General features: G+C 38.8%; 1 protein-coding gene and 1 long non-coding RNA gene across 2 annotated transcripts; one reads left to right on the top strand and one right to left on the bottom strand.

Annotated features, from left to right (window-relative positions):
- Window positions 1-65: 65 nt before the first annotated feature.
- LOC100704850 (glutaminase kidney isoform, mitochondrial) lies at window positions 66-19,352 on the bottom strand. The gene is made up of 18 exons (XM_003438803.5): window positions 18,993-19,352; window positions 17,198-17,285; window positions 15,222-15,343; window positions 11,041-11,170; window positions 10,875-10,954; window positions 10,569-10,732; window positions 9,692-9,750; window positions 7,812-7,844; window positions 7,667-7,725; window positions 7,516-7,582; window positions 7,350-7,400; window positions 5,278-5,454; window positions 5,036-5,167; window positions 4,763-4,861; window positions 3,327-3,388; window positions 2,377-2,453; window positions 2,163-2,226; window positions 66-2,068 (listed from the first exon to the last, which is right to left on the bottom strand). The coding sequence occupies exons 1-18, from the start codon at window positions 19,202-19,204 to the stop codon at window positions 1,912-1,914; spliced, it is 1,833 nt and encodes a 610-aa protein (XP_003438851.1). The 5' UTR covers window positions 19,205-19,352; the 3' UTR covers window positions 66-1,911.
- LOC112843350 (uncharacterized) lies at window positions 19,272-22,436 on the top strand. Its single transcript, XR_003215654.1, has 3 exons — window positions 19,272-19,399; window positions 20,086-20,117; window positions 20,655-22,436. It is a non-coding gene; the product is annotated as an uncharacterized LOC112843350 (long non-coding RNA).
- Window positions 22,437-25,156: the final 2,720 nt, after the last annotated feature.

Below are 25,156 nucleotides of genomic sequence, written 5' to 3'. Positions count from 1 at the left end.
AATGTACTACAGTGTCTTGACTTGATAAGGCCTATTAACTTCTCCTTAGTGATCATGGTTGGTCATTTATATACAGTCTATTTGACAGTACTCATTGAACTGACCAATACTCAGAACAATGGCAAAGTCCAAAGAGCCCAGTGAAGATGTAAGAAGGAGAAATACAGATTTACTAAATTGGGAAGGTATCTTGGAGCCATTTCTAAACAACTGCAGATTCTAAGATCATAAGTTCAAACTGTACACAAGTACAGGTTATTTGGATGTGTCAGGAAGAAGAACCAAACTGTCACATTTAAATAAAGGGAAATTAGTTAGGATGATCAGGAAGAATGCAGGAACCACCAAGATTCAAGTCTGCCATGAACTGGAAACTGCTGGAACACCAGTGTTAAGTTGTGGACTTTGGATCATTGTAACATCTTCATTTCTGTTGCCATTTAGCCGTCAGACTGATGGCCCTACACTTGACTCGGAACACTTTGGTATACAGAGGAGTTTATGGTCGACTCAATGACTGCAGGATGCCCAGATGCTCTGACTACAAAACTAACACAAATCATCACCCCTACATTATCCAGCTTAAAAGCTAGTATGAGGTTTGTGTTGGTATGCTGTGTTTGTTTTTTTGCCAAATACAGCTCTTTGCATTTTGACTGAACATCTCCATTTTGCTCTTGTGCCCAAAGGACATTTGTGGTTTGTTCAGATTAAATTTTGCAAACTGAAGTTGTGCTGATAAGGTCTTTTTAGGGAGAAGAGGCTTTCTCCTAGAAACCTTTCCAAGACATTTTCTGTCATTTTCTAATTGTACTGTCCAACTGAGGCTTGTAGAGTCTTGGCACTGTGTTAACACACCTGAATGCTTCAGACCTGCAAACTGTCTAAACATCTGCTTTTACAGAGGTGGTCAAACTTGCTGATCATCAGTTAATTAAGTGCACTTGATTAGCAGCACTTGGCTGCTATTTACCCCCTTAATTCCTATGGATGCAGAGAGGCTCTACTTAGTTTTTCCACACACAGCTTTTGGATTTTAAATTTTTTTTTTTTTTATATAATGTCCTTTCACTAGCTGGAACCACATCGCATTTAGGTTTTACAGCATTTCTAGTAGATAATGGCAGATGGTGTGAGCATGAATTGAGACTGTGGTTTGGGGAAGGCCTCAGATGGGACTGGCAGCAGGGCAGATCCCCATGTAAAAATGAGGAGGGAATGAACTGAAAAAGAGAGGAAGGCTGGGGGACAAAATCAAGAACACACAGCTTGTAGTGTAGGGGTGGGGGTCATATAAAGACAGAACTAGAAGGGGTGTGTATAGAGGTGTGGGTGTGGTCCTACTCCGGAAATTATCTACAAGATATTAAAACCTTATAATTTAAAGAGGCTGTCCCTTCTTTTTGCCATGACTATGAATCGTATCCTGTCAAGGTAGAATAATTATTAAAGCAGCTTTAGGCATATTTACAGTCATTTCAGTGGAAGCATAAACCTATTATTATGATTAAATTACTCACTAATAAGGCAGATGATACAACATCTCACCGTGTTAAAAATAAATAAGCACTTTAGATATTTACATCTCATTTATCTATCGGAAGCTGAGCATAAAAAAAGCATTAAAGTTTCAACGCAGTCCAAATCACAATATAAATCAATGTAATTTTTCTCCACACAAGCGTGACATTGCTTGTTTGTATAGTGCTTTTCTGATACAAACCTTCTGTCTGCAAAGAGATACAGCTTTTCACAGTCTATGAGACGATGCTCACGTAACATTTCTACCACATTTAAGTTGAACTAATTCATTCATCACTGCTCTCAGTCTCACTTCTCTTTCATTCCTCTCAGCTACATAATAAAAAAAAGACTAATTTCCATTGCAAGCTCTCATGATCCCTAGTAGATCTAAACAATGCTCTTCAGCGTATCAAATGCGGCTTTCTGCTCATCTGTGTTGCTCAGTGAGTCGATGTCATCGTACACACGCTGGTACTCTTGCAGGAGCGAAACAACAACTTCATGGCCAAACTGCATGGCGTCATCTAGAGGTGTATTCCCCCATCTAACAGGTAACAGAGCGCGAAATGGACATGAATGTTTTTTCAAAGTTAGTGTTATCACTTTCAAATGAAGGAGATGACAATTTAAATTCCTACCTGTCCTTCATGTGAGGATTCACTTTACATATCTCGGTTAGAAAGATTACAGCTTCCACTTGACCTGAAAAGAGAGAAAACAAAAAAATGCAGCAAGCCCAACCTCAGAGCCCAAAGAACAGAAGACCAAACATGCTGTACTCAATTTAGACTTGTTTGAATGTTGAAGCCAGGATTTTCCAACAATGAATGAAATAATAATGAAAAGTGTCACCTTCGGCAGCAGCGATGTGGAGCACTGTGCGAGAGTCGTAGTCCCTCTGCTCCATGTTCACAGCCGAAAGGGCAAACCTGGGGGGATAACGAGGACATGGGATGGAAGATAAGACACACACGAAAAGGTTATTGTAACTCCAGTGAAGGACAACTGTCAGAAACCATGGTACGTGAGAAACAGTTTCATGATGAAATCACATGTATATGGCAGCTAACATGCTCTTTAATGTTTTTTTGCTTTCTTTATGGAGAATTAGGTAAGAAGACTGATACCGCCTCATAAAGGTCTGTTAAAGCCAGCAGAGAAAGCTAGCTGGACATTAAGACTGTTAACATACAGTATGTTAAAATGTATTTATTTAGTATGACAACAAGCAAACTTGGCACAAAAAGTGATTATTTCTTTGTTGTAACAATGTGATACCGTTGTTTACTCTTAAATGGCGCCACATTGAGTGGCGCCAACTCTTGAGCCACAATCGCCCCGATCGTGGCTCAAGAGTTGGGAGTTCGCCTTGTAATCGGAAGGTTACCGGTTCGAGCCCCGGCTCGGACAGTCTTGGTCGTTGTGTCCTTGGGCAAGACACTTCACCTGTTGCCTACTGGTGGTGGTCAGAGGGCCCGGTGGCGCTAGTGTCCGGCAGCCACGCCTCTGTCAGTGCGCCCCAGGGTGGCTGTGGCTGCAACGTAGCTTACCATCACCAGTGTGTGAATGGGTGAATGACTGGATATGTAAAGCGCTTTGGGGTCCTTAGGGACCAGAAAAGCGCTATATAAATACAGGCCATTTACCACATTTATAAGGAAAATGCATTTGTGGGTTGAGCAGCAGAGTTGAGTATCTGCGTTGACGCCCTAAAAATCTGCTCATGTAAGAATGCATCATACAACAGTTTTATGCGTTTCTGGTAAAAACGAAAAAAACGATTATAACCAGGTTTTACTTACCTTCTTAGAGCAGAGACGTCACCATTGTATGCTGCGAACATCAGGTTTACCACTGACTTGTTCTAATGGATCAAACAACAAACACTGTGAGAGTGGTTGTATCTGCTTTGTTTTGGATGCTCACACTAAACATCATGGCCAAAGTATTACATATTAAGGCAATCTGTATAATATTAAAGCTCAGCCTTCAGATTGCTTTAAAATCTTAGTTTCAGACGCATTTTGTCTCCTTTAGGCTCAAAGAAAGGGAGTCCTTAATTATGCCATATCAAACGCAGATGGTTACAAACAGTTACAGTCAGTCAGTCACAGTCAAGATCATGCAACTCAAAGGAGTACAAGGTCGCAACAATAATAGAGAAAGGAGAAAAACTGCAGAATTTGGGAATAAAAAACTCAGGCAGCTAAATACTTAAACCGGTCCATTGTAAAATAAATGAATGAATAAATAAACAACAATAGTAAATGTTGATTAAAATTTGCAGATTTTGCAGGCATGCAAATTTTCTGTCAGCTAACATCACTACACATCATGCTCCATGTCACCTCCTAGCGCTGCCAAAGACATGAGGTAAAGACATCGGAACAGGCTGCATTAGAAAATATCCAACGGCAATAAAATTTGTAGGTGATGCGAAGCGATACAGAAAGAGTGTGATTATGCAAATACCACATCTTATGTGTGGTATAAAGTGTTTACACAAATGAGTATTTCATGCAGTGAGTTGTGGTTAGAAACCCCACAGCTTTAACAGAGTACATTCTAAACACCTTTAAACAATCAGATCCTGCTGTTCAAACCTTCTGTTTTTGAGAGCAGCCAATCAGAAGAAAGCTTGTTTAAAGAGATGGGTAAGGGAGATAAATCTGTTTGTTTAAGGGAGTGGATAAATAAGGACTATTTATCCTTATCCTTGTAACCTTGGACTCTATTTGAGACCAAGGTTACAAATATGAACCTTGATAAGGAGCATAACAGCGCTCCAGTATGTTGTTAGTCATTCAGGGTGTTTTCACCCCTGTGCTGTTTAGACTGCTTGCATTGAACTCTGGTTCTCTCTCTCTCTTCGGTGCGGTTTGTTTGTGCAGATGTGAACACAGTGCAGACCAAAACAACAAAGAAGGAGGCGACTGACTGCTTCCAAATGTGTGATGATGTGTGATGCTTTATTTATATTTGGTCAGATAACCACTTTTGTCAGCTCTTTCCTGTATTTACTTTTGTTGCGCCTTCCACAGATACATTAGGCTAATATAAGAGGACTGAAAGTCCATATTTGGCTTGTTTGCTGTGAGTTTTGTGAAGTAACCAAATGGGAAAGTTTACAAACTCGTCCTCTGACTCAGACCAGAGTAAGCAAACTATCGGTGTGAAAACGCCCTTAGTCAGTCACCTGAAAAGAAAGCACTGGCTACACTTGTTGCACTAAACTCACTGGATCATCATCGTCATCTGATCGTCTTCTTGGGTCGTGTTTCTTGGTGAAATGCCTCAGGTTGTCGTAATTGTGGAAGTTAAAGTAAGACACGAGATCCTGATGAATCAACAAATAAAAGACATTAATTAATATGACATACATAACGTGGTATATTTGATCTTTAACTTTTTATCATAAAAACACAAACAAGACATGAACATTTAGCTTCTATTACAAAAATGTAAATATTTAAGACTTAAAAAAACATGTCATTATGTTTAAGAAGCATACCTGACAGAAGTGAATGCCACGAACACTGTTTCCAAGACGATCTAATGGTGGGGACCAACACATCATACCCATGACATTGGGGACCACCAGCAGTACAGCACCTGAAACGCCAGATTTAGCCGGCAAGCCCACCTAGACAAGGAGAACCAACAAAACATCTGAAATCTCGATGCAAACATCTCATAATTAGTGCTCTATGATTTCAAAAAAATCTATTTTCTTCCTCCAGTACAGTGACTCACATGGAAGGCAAACTGTCCAGAAAAGTCATACATGCCGCACGAATGCATGAGACTTAGGGTGTTGCGGACTGCCTCAGCACTCAGCACGCGGTCGCCTGTGATTGGACAAATACCCCCATTTGCCAGCGTGGCAGCCATGACGCTTCCTGACTCGCAGGTTACCTCTATGGAGCACAGCTGGAGTTAAGAAAAAAATAGATTAAATATTCACAGACTATATTGTTCTTACTGTATTATTCTTACATTACAGATTCTTTTGGCCATGTGGAAACTTGTGAGGGAAATATTTTTCTCTATAGTAGTTTTAGTGTTTAACCCTTCACTTTCTTGATCAGCTGGTCGCCAACTATGTCAGTTTCTTGGTGCAGAAAAGATTTGTGTGTAAAGACTGGTAAGAGATGAGACAGTAAACTATAACAGAAAAAGCTCAGTTAGCTAAATCATGTAAATTTAAGGTGTTAATTCTGGTCGCCATGATTGACTTTTCATGGTGCACATGAAAATTTGATCTTATTATAACCAATCTACCGACGGTAAGAGATGAGGTTGTTTTATTTTATTTTTTAGCTAAATGCTAATGTTTTGCTGATGCTTCGGAGGTATAGTTAGATCCATCATTTGTTGGTCAAAAACACAATTTCTGTAGTTTTGCCTCTGTGTACTACCACAGCGGATTTTAAACCAAACTTCAGCTTTAATTTAACGATTTTTACAAGAATTTTGCAATAACTCTTTAGTAAATACATTTTTTTTTAATACACGGGCTCTGATTTTCAATAGCTTAAAAGCAACTGAACAACTCACTGACAAGTTTCAGGGCCGGGTGAGGTATGTTTCCCTGTTACTTCAGGACAAATGAAAAGTTGAGTCAAAGTGTTGAATGGGTATTTCATGGCTTTTTACTGTTATTTTAAATATGAGAGCTGCAGACATGCCATCATTTGGTTGAAAAAACAAAATTAACCTCTCACAGAGATGGCAAAAACTTTAGGAGTGGCCAAATAAAAGAAATCTGACAGAAGGAAGGAAGAAAGAAGGAACCAGCTTAATGGATTCTGACAATTAAGGACCCTGAAATGTACTTTATAGGTTTTTTTGTTCACTACAGACTTCTTGGGTTTAAATATATTATATCCCCCTGCTGGTACTGCAACTTCTGCATGCATGCCCATTTCATGTTTCGGAGAGGCGAAGCATGATATTGACAACTAACTGAATTATAGAAAAGCAGCTTAACAACATCTAACCAAGTGAAGAACATTTTCCAGGAGGTAGGAGTATCATACTATCATAATCAAGGTCTATAACCAAGAGACACCCCAAGAACAGGAAGGCTAAACTTTGCCACAAAAAAAACAAACACTCAAGCCTGCACAATTCTGCAAAAGTGTAGAGGGCTACGCTCTGATTCAGCCAAATGCTGCAAAACTGCAGGACAGCACTACATAGAGCAAATCGATAATGACCCCCCAAAAATACTACAAAATCAAGCAAAACGTTTCTTAACGTAAAGAAATGGGATAATCTTCAGTAGCCAAGTCAATCATCTCAATGCTACAGAGCATGCTTTGATAAAAATGTCTGTAGTACCTTAACCGTTAACGAAAAATTGTTGTAAAACCCCTATAAGTAAAGCTGGAAGTATGTACTTCAATCACATATTGATTGTTTGATTTAAAATTCACTGTGATGTGATGAACAGAGGCAGTTAACTGTAGCAGAGTGTAGATTTGCCCTAGAAAAAGAAGTTTCACTGTCCAGCAAATTATTGACCTATGATAGTCTAGAGGTTTCTAATTACACTGCTTAATTAGCTGAACATTAATATTAAAGCTGAGGTTCGTGGGAGTGATACTTATTTAAATACCTGCAAAGTTTCATAGATTATTGGACAACTGGAAACTTGAACAAGGGGTAAAAAGACAAAGATTCATTATGTGGACATCATGACTGGTGCTGTCATCCAGTTGTGTTTAATCTGGATCAAACTGTTGGACCAAGGACAGGGAGCCGCTCTGCTAGCATACACATCCTAAAATATTGATTACAACCACTTTAAAGGACAATCTCACCTGAAAGTAAAAGTCAAGAGCTGCAATCATATCTGCATTTTCAGGAAAGCACTGCAAGGAATAAGATTAGAGTCAGCATATACATTCAATTAAATTTAAAACCTCAATTCAATAACCCCAGAAGTAATTAATATTGTATGCAAAACACCAAAAATAATAAACGCACCTTTTTCTCTTTGAGGTAATACCCAATGGCAAAATTCCTGTCACCAGTCTCCCTCTCTGACTGGAAACTGCAGGTACACAGCGATATAAAAAACATCATTCAGGGCACGAAATGACAATAGTTTTTACATTTCTTGCAGCAGGCCACTCACGTTGCATTGCTGAAGCCCACATACTCTGTACCAGCCATGCTTTTCAAGAACTCCATCACCTGCAGTAACATCATTTTTAGAGCCCATTGAGCAGGAAGAACAAATACCAAAAAGGGACTAGAAATAAAAAATAACATTTACTTACATAGTCAAACCTCTCAGCCTTATTTGAATGAGGCTGTAAGGAGAGAAGAGGGAAAAATAACTTTCTGTTGCCAGCTCAATAGAGTCAGTAAGTCCCTACAGATGGCAGTGTTTGAGTGCTTTGACACTGAAGCATACTTTTGATCTTGGGTGTGTGTCAATATCTGACGTGCACATGGTGTGTTTGAGCGTGCCAACCCACGTGGCAATGTGCTTGCTGTGGCGTGAGGGCTGCTTATGGTTGTGCTTGAATTTCATGGACCAGCAGATGATCATTACCGTGTTGTAGAGGTACCAAAAGGGGATGGCGCTACATTCATATTTAATAGCTTTACCTAGAAAGGTTAAGGATGATAGCAGACATCACTGAGTTCAAGGAAAGACCTGAGGGGTAAACCTCATGACCACTAAAAGAGTAGGCTTTATGTCTTTCAAGGGAATTTATCTCTGGTGTGCTACCTAAAATGAAAACTACTTTTTGACCAAAACATACAAATGTTTGATATGTTAAACTTTGATATGTAAACCTTTGCAATATTTATGCACTCCCGAATGTGCACAAATATTGCATCTTTTATATACTTTGCACTTTTAGCCTTTAATTTCCTTTTTTGTGTCCAAAATAAATGCTTTTTAAGTATATAATCTCCTCAGTGTAAATATAAACTATATGCAAATACACTGAATAAACTATGTTGACACAAGTATTGCCCCCTCTAAACACATGGAGCTGTGAGGCTGGCTAACACACCTTCAGTTCTGGGGGCTGTAATTGGCCACAAGCATGCACACGCCCTGTTGTCAGCCCCAGACCGATTCCCCTCACTTGCAGCTGCACTTGGCCCACATATGATAAGAGTCAGCTGTGAGACTTCAAAAACCAACACAAGCAAAGCCTCCATTACCATATATGACTGTATGTTTTGGAGTAAAGGCAAAGATCACAGATAAGTGTGAGGCGATGTCAGTCAGGTGGTAACGACCTAAGTCCAGTCACTATGGGGGGGATATAATCTCCAGCCAATAGATAAGTATGTCATGGCTGTTGCTGACGTTATCCATCAGGAGGGAGTTTGTTCAGTAAATTTCAACCTAGTTGGTATAAAAGTGTTGCTTTCTAGAACTTTGCATTGTAAATAACATTACATCACCAATAGTTTGACCTTTAAGAAAGCAGCTGTGGCTTTCAGCTGTGTATTCCTTTAGCCCTTCATACCCATGAAAAAAGCAATTCTCTAAACTAGCTCGCAACATTTAGCTCACAATTGTCTTTATATTGAATATTCTACAATGCAAAGTACCAGTAAAGAGATTTGCTTGCTTAGCCCACACACAGATTGCAAACTGTGGCAAAATCAGGTTTCATAATGACTGCAAATTTCATAAGATTGCAAACCATACAGGGCTCGTCCCTACTCATGCACTGGCTACAGGAATAACAAGAGAGTTTGTATATTTTTTGAAAGAGCGTTATTCTTTTGGCAACTTCCAGCTCGTGTTGAGCCGGCAGCTAAAACCAAATCGAAACCACACATTATAGAAAACATATTTTGCGAAACCTATTTCACTCCTGCTTTGTACAGAGTTTTAAACAAGTGATTACCCCTTTGAACTGTGAATCTCTGGAGAGGCTACAGAACACTATGCTGCACTGTATTAATTCAAGGGAAAACATTTAATAAGGACTGGGTTTAAAAATGGAAAGCCTATTTTTGGTCATGACCAGCTGCCTCCTGAGAGACTCCTCTGTTTTGCCCCAACAACCTCATTTAATGACCGACAACTAGGTAAGGTTATTTTATGTGCATATTCTTAAACAGAGACATGTGCATTCAGTAAGCATCTATTATCACATCAATGTATTCAGGGCTTAGATTTTACCTTAATTAAAGAACTGATGACAATAGCTCCAGCATTCACCATGGGGTTGTGTGGTTTATCTGCACAAGAAATGAGAGCATGTTATCACTGATTTGCCCCTAACCACAAGAATAATAAACTGAGACTGCTGAGACTGGAGAATAAATTTCATCTTGGGGGCTTAGGATGCAGCAACGGCTAATGAACTGAAGACATGTAGTAAAATCCAATTTGCTTTAGAGATGAGCAGGTACTTTAATTGTAACCCAGCTGGCAGGAAAATTTCATACAACATTTGTAAATGTTATACCTACAAGCTCTAATGATGTTTCCGATTGGATGTTCAAGGAATATTTCTAGGTTAGAAGTTTAACAAAGACATGCATTTCTGACTGCAATATATATAATAAATATAATGCTTTGAAAATGTTCATTTATAATATTACATGGAAACATTAAAAATGCAAATATTCTCTGCATTCAGAGAATATTTCCAGGATGTTTTTGGCATTCCTTTAATGTGATGGAAAAAAAAAATAAGCAAAATAAAATAATAAAAATCCACAGCCTGTGTGGGTTGTCTCTGGGTACTCTGTTGGGACATTAGGTTAACTGTGGTTCTTAACTGGATATAGGTGGGAATAACCATCAAACCCTCTAACTGCAGCTAAATACACACATAACTGTTTGTTTTCAATTCTGAAATTGCGCAGTAATGTTCCCATCCACATAATGTCCTCACAGAGACCATGCACGTGCTGATCGCTGGGTTGGACAGAATATGTGCAGCAGTGTCTGGACATTTGAAAAAATGGAGGGACATATGTTTTTGTAAACTCTGACTCATATGTTATTACCGCAGAGAGCCTAAATGGGGTTCTTTACGCAAATCACTTGCCTTCCTCATTTAGTGACAGTTTGTTGAACTTGAGACCACTTGGCTCTTTGCCCACAAACTGGTGAACGTGCTCACTGCCAAACTCGTGCACAGCGATGGCGTACTCCAGAGGCTTCACACATGACTGCAGACAGAAGGGAACCTTGGTGTCACCCACAGAGTGTCTGCATGACATGAGGATGTAATGGAGAAAAAATAAAATAAAATAAAAAATAAAATAAAAATGGAGGCGTGTTAGTGAGGCAGTACACACGGTGGAGGTTTAGAGAATGGAAAGACGTAGAAAAAGTGGAACTGATACTGTACCTCTGTCCGTCGATCGTGCACAGAGATACACCCCACAGGTCAGGGCTGAACTTAGCCAGCTGTGGAATGTAGTCAGCCACCTGCATAAAGACATGAAACATGTGAGTGAGCTAAAAAATGATGACGCACACGCTAAAATCAATACGCGTGTTGGTCTGGCACTTACCTGTCCTCCCTCCTGCCGATGCGCAGTGTCGTACAACGTATCAATTTGGAGGACAAACTTTTCAAAGTCTGGGATGATAAATTTTTTTCTGAAAGCCTTAGTCAGCAATATGATGTTGTTGCCCACACACCTACGAAAGGACACAATTACAATGAGGTCAAGAAACCCTTAAAAGGCATGCTTTAATTAGTACATTTTTATATTCCTAACTGTCACTGAAGCTACTTTGTAGCAATAACACTGCCCATAAAACCACCCTTCAATAGGAGGAGCCAAATAAAAGCCGTTCAGTGAGTAAATCCAGGTACCGATCAGTGTTTTCATGGCAGACCTCATGACCTTTTATAGTTTAAAAGACATTATATATATTAATGCAAAGATGGTTCTGTGCCAGGGAGCCGTGTCAATGTGACAGAAATGCAGCATGTACAATTCCCACAACTCAACCAGACAAATGGATTTAATACATTTTATTATTCACACCTGTGTAATAAAACTGGACTTTTATCCCGTGTAATAAAGTGTAATGGAGACTGAGATGTTTTTGTAAACAAATAAAATCCCTTTACCTCTGCTGTGTTAAGTTACAGCAGAAATTGTGGGAAATATTGGCTTACTTACCCGCTTACTTGGATTATTAATATCAGACGTATTCTTTGTGATGTGAGATAGCCAAGCAACCACACCTCAGCTTCACACATAAGACAATAGAAAAAGCTGAACAGCAAACACCAATCATAAACAATTAACAATTACAGTGCCTCTTGGGTACTTCGCTAAGCCAAGAGTCGAGACAGAGCTACGTGATTAAAGTACTAAGTTAAATTTAATGGAATTTGGTGGAGAGGTGGAGCTTTGTGAGGTTTTTGATGACTGTGGTCTTGGTCTAGGATATTGTCTCAGAGTGACTCTCAGGATGATTAATCAAACAAAGAACTGTACAGCTAGCAGGTCCTCTAATGGAGTCATACAATACTGTGCAAAAGTATTGAGCTTTCACTCATGTCTTGGCATTTTGCTTGAAAAAAAGAAAAAAAGAAAGAAGAAAAAACAGAAAAATATGTGCAGGATTTTACTGAAACTTGCAAACAAATCAAGGTACATCATGTAAAGCAAAAACAGAGTTTCTGCAATTCTCATTAAGGCCTTTGCCTGTCCTTAATAATTTCATGCCAGTTGCCTTGACATCACATGTCATGAAGGTGCTGGAGAGACTGGTTCTTAGCTTGCAGGTGAAACATACTTTTGACCGTTTTCTTAGTTTGCTTAACACTCTCTTGCTGGTGTGGGTAATGCTCTAATCTACCTGCTGCAGTGTGCTCACCCTCACCTGGATGGTACTGGTGGCATTGTGAAACTCATGTTTTTTAATTTTTTTCAGTGCCTTTAATACCATCCAACCATTTCTGCTAAATGAGAAGCTGGGGATGGTGCTATCTCCATTCCTGTTTGCTTTGTACATCTCAGATTGACAGTGCAGTGGTTGGGGGTACTAAGCAGTAGTTGAGTGCAGGAAGCTGGTGAGGAACTTTGTGGTCTGGAAGAAATCACCTGCTTTTCAATGTCAGCAAGGCAAATTGTAGACTGCACCATTTTTCATTCTTTATCCTGTTACTCTAAGAAAACAATTTGCCTTGTAAGGATCAATAAAGTAGCTATCGGTGTATTCTTTAACATAGCCTGAAGTCTCTGAGGCAAGCTTTTGCTTTAATTTCTTTAAGTAGTCTTCAGAAATAGTTGTCCAGTATTCTTGAAGGACACTCAAAGCTCTTATTTGAATTTTGGCTGCCTTTTGTTCTGTTCTGTCAAGACGATCCCACACTGCTTCACTGACGTTGAGGTCTGTTCAACATTTGTCGGGCCAACCTGTGACTAATAGCGTTTTATTGTGTTTTATATCCAGGTATGCTTTTACTGCACTGACGGTGTTTTGGGGAATGTTGTTATGAAGTTGTTCCCAGTGAGATGCTTTGTAGATAGTATTGCATCACAATGTGACTTTTCTGAGTTCATAATTAGATCAGTTTTCAAGATCCCCAACACCACTGGCTGAAATGCAATCTCATTTCAGCCAGTGGTGTTTTCAGCCATGACAGAGACTCTGATGCGTTTTGAAACGCACCATTCACTTTTGTAGTTTTCTAATGACCTTCCCATAAAATACTGACAGTGATTTGAACTAAAAATGCACCTTTCTCCACATTTCCCATTCTTAAGAATGTTTTCTTCACAGCAGCTTCAGTGAACAGCAGATGGATCAACTGAAGGTCCAGATCCATCCATCATGTCCCGTATCAGGTCTTTGTTGGATTTCTCTCCTATTTCTTAAGGACATGAATTTCAGATACTGTTCATCTTTTGCAGATAGTTTTTCCATGCCTGCTACTTCTTCTTTTGTACTCCATATTTCCAGTTCACTTAATTTTTTTAAAAGCACACTATGCACTGTACATGCTTACATTTTCTACTAAAAATCTTTGGGAATCACCTTGTTGGTGCAAAAACACTATCTTAGGCCAATCAAACTGTTATCATTAGATTATATTATTATTATTGTTCAAGGATTGATCTAAAGAAATACGAAGAAACGATTCGCTTTTGCTGCTAGTAACAGTAAAATCTTTATTTATTATGGGTTGTTATGTGTAGACTCAACAGTAGTTCATTCCTTGAGCCTTGCATGATTCATAAGTCAAATGACAAAGAAACAATTCCTCTGAAAAAGGTTAACGATTGGACTGACTCAAGACTTTTGCACAGTACTGTATAAACAGAATGGCTGTTTGCACCTTTGTGATAAGCTAAGTTATGTTAAGTAGTTTACTCTGAGTTATATGCAGCTCTAATTGTATTACTACATAACTGTTTTTGAGAATTAGTCAAAACACGCTTCTGTAATATGAGCGTCCAAGCTTAGCCCCTTAAAAACCTGAACCATGAAATAAAGTATTAATTTGCATATATTTTAATTCATCAAATTAGTATTATATTTGTTACATTTGGCTTTTTTTGCAATTTTGTTTTATTGTAGAAAAGGAAAACTCACTGATGATGTGAAAGTCTCAAAAACTCAAAATGTGATACACTTGGCTTTACAAGATTAACCTTTGGCTTTCTTCAAAGAATAGGAGTCCAGACATTTTCTTTAGCTTCTTTGATCCAAGCAGAAAATTCTGAAGTTATTGAGAAAGGTGGTGCCTGAAAAATTGTTTATATAACTAAAACACCAATCAATAATTGAAATCTTCAACACACAGGCTTCAAAGTAAACCGTTTCAGGCCAACTGACATTCAGCTAAAAGGGTAAACAAATCTGCCCATACCAACTCATCCAGTAGTTATTATAGACTTCCACTGCTGTGTTGCGTTAACTGCTCAGCAATGCAGTACGCTCTCAAGGAAAGGTATGCACATTCTGTCACAGCTCTGAACTAAAATATCTGGGCCCAGAGGCCTCACTAATCCAAGACGATGCTAGCGTGAGGTTTGGGACACCAGGAAAAGAGAGTGGAGAGAACTTCCATTATTCATACAGGTCATCTCCTTAAAAAAATAAAAGCTAGCTCTCTCTGTTTCTAGTAGCATATTTATAGTATGCTCTTGAGTGTTCTTCAGGAACAGATGACCTCACAAATTTTAGAAAACAAGGACAGAAAATCGGAAATGACCATTTAATTTTAACAGAAAGACTATTTAACCCTGTGCTGTTCCAGGCCAAAGGAAGAGACCGAGTGAATTACACAAGTCTGTTATGAAATGATATGTCTGGTCAGCAGCCTGCATAGCACTTACGGATCTGTTGGGTCTGCTAATGTAATTGCCACAGTCTGGAGCCAAACCAGAATGATGCCCTTTCACTAACAGCCCCAGAGACCCCCTGTCTTCCAGCACACTCCACTGCTTTGGCTGGCATGCATGCACGTGAATTTTGTTAGCTGCAGCTGTCGGCCATAAAACGCCCATCTCTGTCAGGCCCTTGGACTCAAATAGCACTGATCACAGATCACTAACAAACACCCATGAGAGAACTTGACCTAACTTCATCATTTTCCTCCCATTTACTCAATCTTTATTTGAAAGATTATAATTAACTGAATATTTCATTGAAGGTCTTCTGACTAGTTTTCAAGTGTTGAACAACTGTGTTCCCAAACTAAATCACCATAGACAATGTTTTTCACCTTCTGAAAAGCTTCTTATCCATCATGACTGTCCCAATGGAGTCATGGGTGGATTGTCGCATCTGATGGACACAATCGCGTAGCCGAGGGTCAGATGTTAACAAGCCTGTTTTTCTTAAAGCCTGCAGAGAAGGGAAATAAGAAACACAAGGGAGAAAAGGGGGGAGTGACCTACTGACATACTCTTTCACACATTGAAAAAGCTTTTTATGTAAGAATATTAAACATGTGTTGAGGACATGTACAGTGAAAGAGCTGCAAAGCTTCAGGTGTTGCCACAAGGGAGAGAGGAGGAAATACAGGCATAGACCAGATCACTGGAATCCCTCTCGCAAGTCACAGTGACAGTCACTGTATGTACCATGTGGGTCTATTTTGGGGACACCATGTGTACAACCCTCCTGACCACTGAGACACCTTTTGACTGGTAAGTGATTCTGTAAGCAAGCACGCGGCTCCAAACATGCTGTTGTAGGAAGTGCTGAAATTAGACTGTTGTAGTGTTCCTGAGTCTATTTTAGAGTCGAGCCCTTCAGTTGACTGTTTGAGGGTTGGGTTTGTGAGCACAACAGACAGAACTCATTTAAACTGAAACGCAGCAAACCCTAAACACTTTTTGATTGTCTAGTATAGTTCCCAACCTTAATTTAAAGAGTTTTTATAAATATATGTTAGCGAAAGGCAACAGCTTTTAAATGAAGCAGATTGTTTTTTAACAGCAACATGACATTCAGTTGTGCATTTAACAGCTTGTTGAAAATTTAAAAAAAGAAGAAGAAAAAAAATCTGGTAATTTCAGTGGAAAACATACTTATAACTAATATTTACAAGATGTTCATCATCATCACTTTTTTATACGATTATCTCCTTTTCATTCACAAATGATGGCCCAGTGTATCCTTTGCTAAAGAAGGAAGTAAAGGAAGAACCAAAGTAGCTTTTTTTAAAAAAAAAAAAAGTATTTAGAGATTTCAAACATCTCTAATTATGGCTGCCATGCATATACCTCTGGGTCACTTTACTCACTTAGAAACCTTTCTAAGCAAATGTAACTATTTGACTGCAGTCAAAGTCCTGACTCTGCCTTTTTTGATCACCTGCTTTAGGTTTCCAGTGTTTTATGACACCCTGAGCCTATTAGGGTCAATGTGTTTTGCAGTTGTTATTTCCATTGCAGGGACACCGAGTACCACTTTCACGTTCCATCTTTGCTCCAGTAACCTCTACAAACACACCAAGTCATTTGTTCTGTCACCTGTGTTGACACACGTCTCTCCTCCTTAATGTACACTCTGTTTTAAAAAGACTGAGTCGTCATAGACACCGCAGTCACCAGCTGTCTGTATAACATGTCCCATCACAGGGGAAAAGGGAAAAAGACTCTGGGTTTATGTCTTATAGTGTCTATGTTCTACTTCTCAGTAACCTGAGCTCTTGTGAGACTTAAGATATGAAAAGGTTCATATCTGTTCATAGAAGCATGACCTTTTTGAATGTGTGAGCTCAGTGGGACCTCATGTATCTGACAGTAACCTCATAATGCTCCTAAGATTAAGTAAGGAAATAGTAGGTGCTGGTTCCTAAATTAAATTCCTTTAATCTACTAATATTATTAAATCTACCAGTACAACATCTCAACTGTAAAGTCCTGTTGTAATTAAAGGCAAAATAATAATTAAAAATTAATGTGAAAAATTAATATTACTCTCTGATTCTAATTACTTTGGTCCTTAGTGCCACAGCTACTATATATAGTCCTATTGCATAAGAAAGTCCCTAGACAGTTTTTAAACCGGACTCCTCAGTCAGGTGGAGATGCTCTGGATTCCTGTTGTGGGATATCATGACACTGCCAAGGTTGATTTGATTAAAGTCAAAGGTGTAGTCGAGTGTGTTTGTGTATGTTCACATGGGCCATGAAAAGCCAAAACAGTGCTCGGCGTGACAGAGGAAGTGTAAATGTGCTGCTGACGTACAGAGATGAACTGGGAGAGAGGGATCATCTCTTTGCCATCAGTGATGGTGTAGAAAAGCAGGTCCTCCATGCTGGACATCAACCTGCTTCTATAAAAACAAAAAACACACACGCAATATGTTTTGATGTTTAAATGTGGACAAGCTTCAATGTCAGAACATGAGCAGTGAGTCAAAGTTTATGTCAACATAAAGCTAGTGTAAATACTGGCGTTTTTCCAGTGATCCACTTTGATCCTAGCATAGACTTTGTTTTAGAGAAGGCATAACTACATGTATATTTAAAAAAAAATCTACATAAAATATACGGTGTAGTTTTTGGAGGTTTGCATACAATTAATATGGAGACAGATATTTTAAAATATAATTTAACTTATCAATTTTAATGACAACAGGGCATCTATAAGAAGGGCAAGACAATTAACCTGCTTAACATGAAGTGTTAGAGAGTTAGCAAGGGTGACTGGATCAGTTTCCAGTTGTCATTTTAAAACTGATAATTGTGTCATTATTCTTTTTACAGCATTTTTAGCATCTTTCCTGCTGGTCTGTAATTATATACATAATAATCATCACTTGAGATTTACAGAATGTGCACTTTTATATAGTGTTAGTCACTGCATTTAAAAAAAAATGTCTGTGCTTAGGTAATTAGCAGATTAAAGAAGGAAATTAAGTACTTTAATTAAATAAAAAATGATGTTATATCCAATAATATGAATTCACTGCCTCAATTATGGCATATTTCTCACTGGAGTAATAAGCAAATACTTATTTTCATATTATTTAATCTACAAATTACTTTTTTGTATAAATTCTGGCATAAACTAGTAAGCATTTATATAATCTGACACAGAGACTCTTGTTTTGTTTGACCAGCAGCCCAAATTAGGGATATTTAGTTACTCTCTATACATTACTTATGTAAATCACTGAAGGTAAGTGAAAAGCATCAAATCGACATATTTAAAAATTAGAAACTGTGAAAATGTGAACAGCATAAAGAGGAAAAAGGGGACCAGGCAGTATTCCTTTGCCAATAAAGGAGTGATGGCCTGCTAATTAAACACAATATTACTCCCTCATCTTACAAACAGAGTTATGGTAGCCTAGCTTTATATGTATTTTTCCATTTGTTTACATTTCTTTTCTTTTTTTAAATGTATTTTTAGTTAGTCCCCATATTGGGTTTGCTCATTTCAGTTTAGCTTTTATTGTTTAAAGATGTATAATTTAATTTAGGACACAGGTCATGTCAAATAGGAACCCCAGTCTCAGTTAGCCTGCATTAAAGCCTCATGATGGTTGTTGACTTAGCAAATGTAACCACACCGACAAAAGCTTCAAAATAACATTTAGTGTAGTTTTGTGGGAAACAGCTGTTAGACTGTTTCTTGACCTGGCACACTGCCATATTGTTAGTATTACAACTGCTTTTTAAAAGTCTGCTTTTCATGTATGTGTTTTTAATGTTTTTTTTATTAACCTCCGAACAAATCCAACCAACTTTTTTTTCCCCCAGCTATTAGCAAATATTAGCTGCCTGCTAGCTGCAGTTTTACATCTTACAAACTTCACTGGTGAATCTTCCCAGCTTTACATAAAAGGTAAGACTATTTACCACAAAATAAGAAACTTTTCTGACAAATTTAACTTTAGTTAGTGTGGCCACCTGTTACTACAAGCTTGAATAATGAGGGGAACTTAAGCAGCTAATGCTAGTAGAGTACTGAAAGAAAAATAAAAGTACCGAATGATGTTTTGGCTAATTAATAGTGACAGTCTTCTGTGACCTACTTGGAGTGTCCTTGGTCCACATCAGGGCCCTGCTGGTGATGATAGGCTCTGTGGGTGTGGGGTGATGCTGCTGCCCAGCAGGGGAGAAGAACAGGTTGCTGAGTCCTGGACAAAACCATGCTGTCAGCTCCAACTCTAGCAGAGATCCCTGCATTTTTAAATAGCTGCAGGATTCCCGGGTTAGCTGTCCTCAGACTTTTCAGGCAATGCATTGTGATAAGTAGGGCTCAGCGTTTAATAATTCAAAGTAGTTTTTTTTTTTTTTTCTTTCCTCCAGTAGCTGATCTTCAGAGATATCTGTGACCTGCGCTCCTTGGTCCTCAGAGCTTTAATAGCAGCAGCTGTCTTACAGACGGGATCAAGTAGAGGCTGTTGCTCCGGGGCGGGGCTGTGACACCGGCAGCATGGTGGGGTCAACAACCAGCACCTACCGACATGAAACTGATGTAATTTCGGCCAAAGTTAAATCACTTTGGCCGAAAGTTATGTTCTCCAGTCTTTTCAGGGATTTATATTTTTCCCCTCCAGTAACCATCCAAAAATATTTATAAATTAAGATTAAATGGAGTTAAAACCTGGGATGAGCTCATAAACAAGCTTTGTTTTCATTTTCAGGCATATATAACTTCAAGAAAACAATCTAAAATGGTTTGTTTCTTATTGCATGAATAACACATCCAATATTCAGTGTCCCACATTGAATTCATATTTTTGTTTGTTTTATGCAAAATCTTACATATATTTCTCCTATTAAATTGCTATTTTTGTTTTTATTATTACTATTAAGAATGTTGATGATGATGGTGTTTAACAACAGCAACAATAATAACAGTGTTTTCCACATTTTATATGAAGAATATAGGCAATGTTTCTCTATAAATGCGTCAGTAGGACAACTGGTTCCTCTATTAGTCATTACATGTAAATATGGACTGATGTAAATGACCAACTGTGTTGTGTTTGTCTGTTACATACTTCCTGTAAGGTTGCAGTCAGGTTGTCGCTACGGTATTTTCTACTGCTGTGACATAGTGACACCCCCTGGTGAGTTTCCCACACTGATGCACTGAAATCTTACTGTCCTGTCCGCTAGGTGGCGTACTCACTCCAGGACCTTCTACTCAGGTCAGCTTCTCCTCTCTAACTCTGTAGTTTTACTGAGTACACATCACAGTGAGATCTTTCCTCTCCAGAGGGTTTCTCAGCATGTTTCCTGGTGCTTCAAAGACACTTTAAAAAGATCCTTTTTTTCCCTTACTTTTTGAGTTTTGGACTTGGCTTCCTGTCTTTGATCTCAGCTGCTATGTGAGATGTTCACTGAAGAGTATCACCAAAACTTTTACTCCTTAGTAAAACTATTTCCCATCGTAGTGGAGGATTCTTCTAAATTGCAGAACATCACATGAAAATATGGATATTTCCTATTTGTATTTATTCATATTTATCTGTTTATTAAGAAGGCAATCAAATCATTCAAATACAGTCTTTCTCACTCTTTCAAACTGTGCAGTAACACTTTAAATGTAGATTAAAGGGGCAAGATATTATCTTTATTGCCAAATAAACAAGGCCTTGCTAGGAATGGCCTTCTCCTTCGCATTTCCAGCCATATCAGTTCTCTAAAGAAGTACATGCTAACCCATGGTCCTTCTCTGTTTTCAGCAGAAAATGTTTTCCATTCCTGGGCCAATGAATGCCACCTTTGTCCCTTCATCCTCCGTCTTGTGTGAGAAAACCCCCCTCACTGCACTCACCAAGCCTGCACAAACTTAACCTCTTTCCCCCTCCACCTCGCACAGGAAAAGAAACATGCCGGCTCTGGAGCTTTGATTCCATCTTAGTAATCTGGAGGTCTGGCTAAAGCCTTGGAATAGAGGCCACTTTGGACAGACAGTTTTAAGTACCTTAGGGAGGAAAAAGGGTGAAATGTGATTGGAGCAATTGTTAGGATACTCTGGATCAAAACAACAAATATAGGATAAAGGCTGCTATATAAGAACATAGAAAGAGCTGGAAAAAGATGTTGGTTATAGCTGCTTCGTCAAAGTTAATTGTGTAGAGGTAGTTCATACAAAAAAAGTGTGGTAATTAACAGGGTAGGAGATATCTATTAGTTCAAGGCTAATTTAAAGCCCTGGGAAACATTACTTATCCTCATTATCAGCCTGTCCTCACCACATTACCAATTACCCTGCCATTTTCACTGGATTGGGGCATGCTTATTTTCCTGAATCACTCAAAACCTTCCAAGCCCCGAAACACATTTTACTCATGCTACCACACACCACTCTTGTTCGGATATTACCCTAGAAACAAAGGACGTAAAACGCCTTAATTTAATCCATTTCCAGTTTCTGTTAAACTCAAAGCCTCCTACACCGCCTGCATGGCAATAATATGACATTAGGAAGAGGTATTAAATAGGTATAGCACATTGTGAAATAAAGCTCCTTATTAGAAACTGTTGAAACCTTGTAGAGATTTAATGCATCGTTTAATGCATCTCTCAAATGAAAGGATAAGGGCCATTATTCCTGTGCCACCCAGGGTGTAAGGAATTCCATCTCTTCTCTAAATTGAGTCTTACCCACATTGCGACACACACACAAACACACACACACACACACACACACACACACACACAGAGGGCATAACACTGAATTATAATACATTCATTTCCTGGAGACTCATCTTAACCATCCAATCCAGTATCATAGGATGTCTTGTCATATCTGTTGCTCGTCTGTCTGTCATAATATTGCCAAACATTCCCAAAGTGGTAGCAGTAACACCCTGGGATGTTGTAGTGAGCAGTTTTTTCTTAATGTTGCATATTTTAATAAGGTTTCACTATATTTAAAAAATAAGAGATAATCAGTTTTTTAATACTCATTAAAAGATATCTAAGTTGAAACAGTTTTTTTTTCTTTCATTGGAATATTCTTTCTCTCTGTGGTGGCCAAAATCAATCACAATCTTTGGTCTGTACAAAAACCGCCAGCTTACGTTTAACTGAGGCTTGATCAGATTTATCTGGTGGCTATAATCAAAACTGACAATCCTTTTAATTTGAAATTCCTTTTTTGTGTTTCTCTGGGGTTTGTGTCCTTATCAAGTTACACTGTTGGAATAGTAATGCAAAGTGAGGATTTTATTTAATTCAGCCTCTTGTAAGCTTATTGGCCGCATCACATTAAGAAGAGATGATTAAAAGTCCAGTATTGGTAGGATGTTTGATTACAGCATTATTCAGTCAGACTTGAACAAATCAGAGCCTGTCTTTTAAATCTGTAACTTTAACTGTTCAGCTTGAGCTCTAACTTTTAATAATAATAAGCATACTTTTTGACAAAGCTTATTATGACACTGTACTCTCCCTGATGTACTGACCGTTTCTTCTTCACTTACATATTTTCACTCACTGTTATTATTAAACTCTGGCTCTTTTCCACAGTCAACCTTTGTCCTGTCTTCCTCTCCTCACCCTCAAGTTGTGGCTGATGGCTGCCACTACCAAAGTTTTGTTCTGCTGGAGCTTTCTTCCTGGAGAAAGGGAGTTTTCCTTCCTACAGTCACCAAGTGCTCGCTCACAGGGGTCGTCTGTTTGTTGGGGTTTACCCTGTATTATCATAGGGCCTTTACCTTTAAATACAAAGTGCTTTAAGGTGACTGTTGTTGTGAAGTGGCCCTATATAAATTTAATTGAATTACTATAGCAACATACAGAGGTTCATATGTCCATATTTTCATATGTCACTAATTCATTGTACAAATGAATCACTTACATGGATGTCTATACTGATATGAAATAAAATTATTAGTAGCTTACTTGCTTTGAATATAGTAAAAAGTAAACAAGAGATAGGAAAGTTTGATTTCAACCAAAGTCCAGCAGCCGATCTGGCATATGAGTAAGCCAGCAGCACTGGTGGTAAAAACAGACAAGTTTGTTCATGTTCAATTCTTAATGACTTTTATTTATTTATTTAGATTAGGAATACACAGCTGGAGGGACTTGATATGAGCCATTTAAGTCTGTCCTTCTATGCTAACCACCACTATTGAGGTTCAACAAAATTAAGCCCGCAATTTTCATTCATCTAGTTTTTTGTCAATATCAAAGGGAACCATTAAGGATGGGTAAAAGAGTTGCAGGTTTGATACCACGGGCCTAGATGTTAGACTCCAGTGATTTGTGAGGACATATTGCTGTTTCTATAGACATTTTTACAGATTTCAGCCTCTGAGGCCATTCATGAATCACAGAAAATCCTCATACCTCTAAAATTTCTGACTGAATTTCTTATTCTCTCTACTAACTCATGACAAAGGTTGAAACTTTTGTTTAGTGTGCACAAACTAAAACCCTGTCTGTAAGTCTCCGATGAAGTAAAAACAAGATAAAGATTATTGTGGTAACTGTAAGTCATATGTAAACCTAAATGCTATACATTAAGGTCTTTATGAAGTGCACCGGTAAATTATAATGCACATTGGGCATGTGAACATCTCAGTATTCAAGAGTTGGTGCATAAGCACACAACTGGTCAGCTACAAAAAAGAACTTGAACTATTAAAAACTGAGTCAAGTCTGAGGCTGACAGGTTGGATCTTAATTGACCCAAAGTGGCCAGTGCACAGCAAATCTTAGCTTGTAAAGCTACACATTCCACCCCAACAAGACAAAATCAGGTATGTAATGAGCGTTATAGCCCTGGTGGACAACTGAATTTTTGCTGCATATTTTTTCCTCCTCATTGAAATTTGGCATCCTTCAGTCTCAACAATGGCAGAAACATTAAAGCTGAGTTTCTTGCAGCCACTACTATCTTATGTGTTCTTCACAACCAAATGAGGGACAAGATATGTTGTGAATAGGGCCTGTTCATACTCTCTTCTGCCCCAGGTGGGTGCTAACTATCACCACTTTGCCTGCACACAGGGCTACATCCACCCCCTCTCTTATGGTCACTGTGCCGAAACCTAGACACCCTCTAGACCCCAGGAGCCTCAGTGCACCCGTACAGTACTGAAAGATCAGCCCCCCCATCACCACCCTCCTTCCGCCTTCCTTACCATCTCTTCCCCTTCCCCTACCCCAAAACCAACCCCTCCCAGTTTTCATCCTCCGAGCACCCACACCCTTCCTCACCCTCCAACCCCCATCCTCACCATGTAGCTATCCCACTGCCCTGCCATCTCGCAGCATTCCGCGGGCCGTGCACACAGAGGCCTATTGTGTGGGCTGGGAGACGGCAGGAGGCTGTATACAGTCAGAGCACCAGAGAAAAGGCATGTGTAGGGCTGAACTGGGCTCAGTATTCCTGCCGTACTTTGACACAGATCTGTAACTGAAGTTGTGCTGGCAATCAGCGCTACTTCTGTAACATCAGTTTAAAGAGAGCTGTATCAATGCAACACTGATGAATGTCAAATGATTGCTCCACAGCTCTCTTCTGCATTCGTGTTTGGAGGTTATACATACTCAGCACTTGTTGGATGCTGTAAATGGTGGCAGTAATTTCTCTAAACCACCAGCGTTGCTTCTTCTGGCATTGCATAAACACTTGATATTTATAGTTTTATCACTGGAGTTTGTTGTCTATGATTATGGTTTGAGGGTTATTTAGAAGATGTAATATAAGAGACTCAGAGTTATATTCCAAGTAACCAATAAAGCTCCACCACATCTTTCTCTGTGTGACACAGCAACATTGACTTGACACCACAGTGGACAGAGTTAGTGCAGTATGGCACTGTGTACTTCTTGTGTTAAAGACCACTGCTTATTGGTTCAGCTGGACCGTTAAATTCCTGAAATGTTTTTGTTGTTGGACTCATTAGCGTTATTGCTGGTTTTCCTGTCCTGTTAAACTTGACGACTGCATTTTTAAAAATCATTTTAAACAAGCATCTGTTTTCCTAGGTATAAGCTGTACTATGAAAATCAAACTTTATAGTAAAATGAATGCTTCTGTGAATACTTCTGCTGCATCAGTTTTCTTCCTCGAGTGCAATTCCAATATACGAAACTGCTCACAGCTCACACAGGTTGAGGTAAGAAGTCAGTTTCAGATCTTTCTTTTCTCTGTGTGGAATGAAGAGGGGCTCTCTAAAAGGTCATGACCCTGGAATTACTATTCCTTTGCTCATGACTCCTTTTC

Source organism: Oreochromis niloticus, linkage group LG20 (assembly GCF_001858045.2).
Source record: "Oreochromis niloticus isolate F11D_XX linkage group LG20, O_niloticus_UMD_NMBU, whole genome shotgun sequence".
Taxonomy (NCBI): Eukaryota; Metazoa; Chordata; class Actinopteri; order Cichliformes; family Cichlidae; genus Oreochromis; species Oreochromis niloticus.
Note: the sequence above shows the minus strand (reverse complement) of the source record. Positions and strands in the feature narration are given on the sequence as shown.